The sequence below is a fragment of the Berghia stephanieae genome, chromosome 8 (genome assembly GCF_034508935.2).
Source record: "Berghia stephanieae isolate SIO BIC M18660-M18661 chromosome 8, UCSD_Bste_1.3, whole genome shotgun sequence".
Lineage (NCBI taxonomy): Eukaryota > Metazoa > Mollusca > Gastropoda > Nudibranchia > Aeolidiidae > Berghia > Berghia stephanieae.
Genome location: NC_088367.1, coordinates 33,974,745 through 33,982,244, shown reverse-complemented (window position 1 = coordinate 33,982,244; position 7,500 = coordinate 33,974,745). Strand labels below are relative to the sequence as shown.

At 37.1% G+C, this 7,500-nt stretch overlaps 1 protein-coding gene across 1 annotated transcript in view; it reads right to left on the bottom strand.

The window, feature by feature from the left end:
- Positions 1 to 2,286: 2,286 nt before the first annotated feature.
- Positions 2,287 to 7,500, bottom strand: part of LOC144978982 (uncharacterized) — a 5,782-nt gene continuing 568 nt past the window's right edge. The window contains exons 2-3 of the mRNA XM_078925599.1: positions 2,968 to 3,130; positions 2,287 to 2,443 (exon numbers count right to left, since the gene is read on the bottom strand). Of these exons, the coding sequence (XP_078781725.1) occupies positions 2,287 to 2,443; positions 2,968 to 3,130 (320 nt within the window). The remainder of the gene's footprint in view (positions 2,444 to 2,967; positions 3,131 to 7,500) is intronic.

The window sequence follows — 7,500 nt, the reverse complement described above, 5'->3', positions numbered from 1 at the left end:
GAAGAAGAAGAAGAAGAAGAAGAAGAAGAAGAAGTCCATTCATATTTCATTCTTTCTCACCAGTGATAGCCGAGTAGAGCCAAGTGATGAAGACCCTGATGAGTGACGTGTACATTTCTAGTTCCTGCGTCACCGTCTGATTCAAGGTGTCCAGTTCGTACCGATGACGATTAAGGTAGGAAAGGAACTTGTCTTTTGATTGGAACTCGGCTCGGGGCAATGTCGGACCTGCACGAATTGATAGTTATGATGATGATGATGATGATGATGATGATGATGATGATGATGATAATACTAATAATGCTAATAATGATGATGCTGATGATGACGTTGATAATAATAATAATAATAATAATAATAATAATAATAATAATAATAATAATAATAATAATAATAATAATAATATGATGATGATGATGAGGGTTATAATGATAATAATAATAGTAATAATAATATAATAATAATAATGATAATAATAATAATGATAATAATAATAATAATAATAATAATAATAATAATAATAATAATAATAATAATAATAATAATAATAATAATAATAATTATAATAATAATATTGCGCCCATTTCCTTAATCAGGAAAGCTCTAGACATAGACATTCATTGAAATATAACACCGATTGTAAAATAGCTTGACATAATACAAACACCACGCATTTCTGACAAGACCCTTAAATAAACAATTCATTTTGGGGTCTGCATTGTATTCTCGACATAAAGTTGTTTTCCTGTCTATAAGGCAGAGATGTGACGTCACACCTTCTTTTGTTCCGGTTCAAAACCATTTGGAAGTGTGTAACGAACTAGTTCTTCGGCGGAGTAACAGTGAATAGGTTAAAGAATATTGAAACATAAGGTAGTGCAACTGTTTTAGTAGTAGGATGGAAAGGCAAATTCTTATGATAACGGGGAAAAAGGGTAAGGGCGGATGGTCTTTAAAGATAGAATGAAGTTGATGTCACTCATGTCTTTGTTATTGTATTTTATACCATCCACGTTTATAAGTCATTCTAATAAAAAACTGTATTAACCAGACTATAAAGGTTTAAGGATACACATAGTTTTGTGTGTTGGTCCGTTATGCTTCTGGATGGCAATGTTGTGAGCTTCTTAGCCCAGCGCATACTATCTATTGGCAACGATCATATGAAGGCTGGTTTTCCAAAACTCATTAAGTCGATTTTTCTACGTTTTAAGATTTTCCATCCATGAGATAAATTGAAACGCAAATTTTATTTTTAGTATCAATGGGGACAAGAATTTTCTTAGATTTGTGTGAATTTGAAGTTTAAATATGATAAAATAATAGACTGAATGAGAAATTGTAGGGGGAAATTATCTTCAATATCTCAAAAAGGGAAAACGGTTATTTACACAAGGTATGTATGTCCAGCTATATGGTCTTGTGGTATGACACTCGTCTTCGGATCGGAAGGTCCTGGGTTCGACCCTCGCTTTCCGCATAGTTGAGTCCTTGGAAAAACGCTCTTAACACACTTTCTCTCATCGTACTCAGCTGTAAAATGATTACCTGGCCGTTAACAGCGTTGTCTCTGTCCGAAAAATTTGGATTACCGGCTAACAAGCGTCATGTCTCGTCCTACATGTTAAGTGTTGGTGTTGGTTGGGACCCCATTGTAAGCCCTTTGGGCACATTTAGTGGATATTGCCCAATATAAAAGCTCAGTTTAGAAAAAAAACAACAAAACAACAACAACCAAAAAAAAAAAAAAAGAAAAAGAAAAGAAAACAAAAACAAAGAAAACAAATAATAATAATAATAAAAAAAAAAGAACAACAAAGTATCTTGAGCTTTTATATAGCGTGATATCCACTAAACGTGCTCAAAGCGCTATACAACCGGTCCATAACAATCAGCAACACGTAACATGTAGAGCGAGACATGATGAGGCCTGTTAGACGATATTACAATTTTTCCGACAGAGACAACGCTGTCTAATCGCCAGGTACTCATCTTACACTTATGCACGGTAAAAAAAATATGTGTTAAGAGCGTTTCCTGAGGACTCAACTATGAGCCGAATAATGCTCGAACCAAAGACCTTCCGATCTGAAAACGAGTTCCATGCTACAAGACCATATAGTCGCTCTTTTAACTCAATTTTAAATCTATCATTGCGATAGAATGTGAGTATAGACCATTTTTGAAGGACTCAACTAGCGCCGCTCAGATTAGGTACCGGAATTCTGGATCTTCCGGTACGAAAGCGAGTGTCATACCACATTCAAACATGGATACGGACATACCTTACGTCCAGAACGGTAGCTTTTCCAGGTACCTGTCCGTTTCTGGGTACCGCTGAAGCAAGAGACTTTTCGATCTCGATCTGCCAAGGTCACTGAGGTAGAGGGCGCTCATGTCACGTTCTTCTTGAAGGAAATGGATGACCTTGCCTAATTCCACGCTGTTTGGGATGGACAAGAGGGTGTGAGGAATAAATGGAACTGTTATTATTATATGGCCAACAACTAGAGGTGACTAAATGAGTCAATAAAATGGAGAGAAAGAAAAAGGGTGTAAATATGACTCATAAATAAGGGAACAACACAAAACAGACGACGTTTCCGCCTTTGGCCTTATTCAAGTAAGCACGATATATATATATATATATTTATCGTGTAAACTTGAAAAAGGCCAAAGGTCGAAACGTCGTTTGTTTTGTGTTGTTCCCTTATTTATGAGTCGCATTAACTACCTTTTTCTCTCTCTCCATCTTATTATATGGTTTGGTGCCCTGTCCTGTCACGACATATAAGCAATATTAAGTCAGTGTGCTCAAAGAGAATTTGGTGTAAATATAGGGGACATGCCTGTACAAGAGAATATCTTTGATCTGAGAGGGGGTGATATAGTTGTAATTGACAAACCTGTTCAAGTGAATATCTTTTGTTTGGGGGCGATTGATATATATAGTTGTAGGAGACATACCTGTACAAGAGAATATCTCTGATCTGAGAGGAGTTGATGTAGTTGGTGAAAGTGGTGAAGAACGTGTTGGCTGTAAGACCTGTCAGTACCATGACGGGGATCATAACGATGGACGTCATCTTGACCAGTTGGTTACGCTTGCCAGACGAGGTGATTGGGTTTCCTAATATATATATATATATATATATATATATATATATATATATATATATATATATATATATAATAATAATAATAATAATAATAATGCTGAAAACTTATATAGCGCTATAACTCCGAGACACCAGACTCTAAGCGCTTAAATTACAAATTACTTTGGCTGAAACATACTCATTCACACACACAAGCACACACACACACACACACATACACACACACAACACAACACACAACACAAACCAAACCTATCTTGCTTCTCATACCATCTACTAAAATCGAAACAAATATGTTTTAAGCGAACGTTTAAAAATAGACAAAGATTCTTTTTCACGAATGCTCTGCGGTAAGGCGTTCCAAATAGAGGGTCCGAAATGAGAAAAGGATCTCATTCCAGCATTTTTCCGAATTCGAGGGACAACTAGTTTTGTGGAATCACTGGCCGAACGTAAGGGGCGGGGTTTTGAATATCTTTCAATTAGTTCTGAAAGGTAGGAAGGGGCAGTACCTTCAAGACAACGATACACTAAAACACAAGCTTTGAATTTAATTCTTTTCTCAACAGGCAGCCAATGCAGGTCATGAAGTAGAGGTCCGGCAGAGTCGTACCTACGCTTCATAAATACTAGTCTGGCAGCGCTGTTTTGGACAATCTGAAGACGTTTCAGATTGTATTGCGAAACGCCAAACAACAGAGCATTACAATAATCCAATTTCGATAGTACGAGGGACACAACCAGGTGCTTGGTCACATCCTCAGATATGAACCGTCTAATGGAAGCAATCTTTTTTAGTTGGAAAAAGAGAGATCTAACCAAATTATTAACCTGATGCTCCATCGACAGTCCAGAGTCTAAGAATGTGCCAAGGTTTTTCACTTTGTCAACAATTTGAATAGAGGCATCCCCCAACTTCAAATCTGTTTCACTTTTCCACTTCCTGTTCCCCACATACAGCACCTCCGTCTTATCATCATTCAGTTTCAGTCTGTTCTCATTCATCCATTTCTTAACACTTTGGATACAATTTTTACTATTGGCTGATACTTCTTGTAAATTTCTCATATTGGAAACGCAGTACAATTGCGTATCATCAGCGTATTGATGGTAAGACAGACCAAAACTTCTGATGATTTTAGACAGAGGGCCAACGTACAAAACAAAAAGAACGGGTCCAAGTACTGAACCCTGGGGAACCCCACAATCAAGAAAGATTTCCTCCGATCTATATTCATCCACCGTAATAATCTGTTTACGATTAAACAAATATGACCTAAACCAATCAAGCGCTGCACCAGACACGCCATAAGTAATTTCAAGACGTTTGAGAAGAAGATTGTGATCAATAGTATCAAAAGCAGACGATAGGTCAAGCAAATTCAGCAAAGAACATGAACCATTGTCTATAACAGAGAGGAGATCATTAACAACCCTAACAAGTGCGGTTTCCGTCGAATGATGTTGCCTATAAGCAGACTGAAATTTTTCTTCAAGACAATTATTTTTAAGATGAGACAGTAATTGTTTCAAAACAAGCTTTTCTAAGATCTTAGAGAGAAAAGGAAGATTAGAGACAGGGCGATAGTTTTTTAAGTTCTCTTTATCGAGATCAGGTTTTTTCAAAAGGGGTTTGACATGAGCAACTTTGTAAATGTCTGGTACAGCACCTGACTGCAACGAATTATTAACAATACATGTAAATGGTGTTAAAATTACATCAATGCATTTTTTTAAAATGGCAGTATTTAAGGGGTCTAAATCACAACTTTTAGTTGGAGACGACATAATGCAATCACGTAAGTCAGCTTCAGTAATCTTTGAAAAATGTGTTAACGAATCACCATGAAACTTGTCAAATGTTGTAGGGATCGATTCAGACGAGAGTTCCTTCCTGATGGTATCCGTTTTTTCTTTAAAATATTGACCAAAGCGAGTTGGTAGATCTGCACGATCGATTAAAGACGGGAGAGCTGGTTGCGTCTGTTGTCCCAGCAGTTCCTTGGTCAAGGCAAAGAATTGTCTCGAACGTCCCACGTTTTTGAGGCTTTCTTCATAGAATTTCTTTTTGGCCCTGAAATTGACGGCTTTTGCATCATTTCTAGCCGCGATGTATCGCTTCTTATCGACAGCATCTCTGGACTTGAGCCATTTTCTTTCTGCCCGCCTCCTGGCTAATCCATTCAATTTTATTTCGGTATTATACCAGGGTGCTTGACTTCTCACTTTTACTGCTCTAGTTGTTAAGGGAGCATGCTTGTCCACCGAACCAACAATTGACTCGTGGAGACCATTCGCATCATGTTTATTTTTAACGTTATGGTCAAGGTCTTGTTTAAAAATGTTCATGTTTATATTCTTCAAATTACGAGATGTTATCATCTTTTTTACTTCGTGCTTCATTGGAAATAAAACGCAAAACACAATTAAATGATGGTCAGAGATTAATTTATCAATATTTGAGACAGATGAAGAGAGAGAATGTTCAATGTCTGTAATGACATGATCTATTGTGTGGCCATGGTTGTTTGTAGGACCGCTTACAAGTTGAATATAGTTGTTTGTGTCAATAATCTCCCGAAATACTTTCGATTCATTTTTGTTTCCGAAATAATCAATGTTAAAATCACCCATAAAAATATTATGCTTTTTGTTAATGGATTGCATTGACATAAATTCTCCGAACTCAGATAAAAAATCAATTGTTGATATTTTGTTTTGTTGGCTTGGTGGTGGGCGGTAGACACAGTGAAACGACTTTTTAAAATTATTTTCATGAATGGCAAATCCAGCGTATTCAAAACTTCTAAAATTATCATGGTGAAATGATATCTTGTCAAAGAGTGACAAGTTGTAAATAATTGCAATACCACCTCCTTTCCTCCCAATGCGTGGAAATGATTTAATACAAAAGCCTTCGGGTGTAATTGCTTTCATAATTGGATCATCATATGAATGATTAAGCCATGTTTCCAAGATGACAAAAATATTAATTTTATGATCTTCAATAATGTCGATTATGTCTTGAGTTTTATTACGACACGATCTAACATTTAGTAATCCAATTTTTAAACTGGTATGATCACTACGTGCAGGTTGTTGTTGTTGTTGTTGTTGTTGTTGTTGTTGTTGTTGTTGTTGTTGTTGTTGTTGCTCAAGACGGTGCTGTTGCTGCGAGTTGTTGTCATGGTGGTCGTTAATTTCATACTGACTGTCACGGACAGTGTTGACATTTGACAAGGAACGGTGAGGATTACTCATTGAAGTGATTAGATTGGATGGGGGACGAGTGTTGATAAATTGAAGCGAGGATCGAGGTCGTAGGGGGAGCGGGCGTGGGGTTGGCCGATGACCAATGACGGTGGTTATAGGGCGTTGTTTTCGTCTACCCCCTCTGAGTCTGTTCACAAAATTAGTATTATAAATAGATCGATGTACACGGTAGTTGTTAAAAGTTGTAAAATATAGCACAGTGAATAAAGTTTCCAATATGGCTGTAAACAAATAGCAGTTTAAAACTATGTTCGACTTTGGAAAATCCATACTTAAATTTTAAAATTTTAGAAAAATCCTCTGTTAGAAATCGTTAAAATGTATATCAATAAAACCACAAGACTATCACAAATCAGATGGTATTAAAATCCAGGCGAATATATATATAACATTTCAAGTATAATTATGATAAACTTCTACAATATTGTTTACAACAGGAGATGTAGTGAGTAGGAAAGTGCCGGAAGACAATAGAGAATAAAAATTCCGCGGCGGGAAGAGCGTGACTCTACCTTATGAGCTATCCACGACCCAAAAAAGATCGTCCCTAACCCTAGTCATTATTAGAATTCTCTCTCTCTCTCTCTCTCTCTCTCTCTCTCTCTCTCTCTCTCTCTCTCTCTCTCTCTCTCTCTTCCCGACTACTTGAGATCGCGGGTCCAACACATACAACCCCCCGAAGTTAGTTCGCCAGCAATTAAGCTTAATTGTCAATATTCCCAACACAAACATATGATATAGAAGCAATTGAGACATTGAGTATGCTCCGGTATTTTGGTGAATTCTTAATTCGGAAAAAGTGAGTGGAGCAGGCACTTATGTTGATAACAACAAGAGATGAACTGAGTAGGACAGTGTCAGAAGACAATAGAGAATAGCAATTTCGCGGCGGTGATGGGGGGGGGGGGGGGGGGGTTGAACCCGCGACCTTACTGGTACGACAACTCCTCCTGGCCAGGAGATCGTGTCTCTACTGTATCTGCTATCCACTACCCTTTGGCGCTTTCCTACTAACTTCAATTCTTGTTATCCATAGATGTAGAATGAAGACACTGACGTTACTCAGCTATTTGGTATTGTAATTATACAGCCAATTAATTATTAAGTC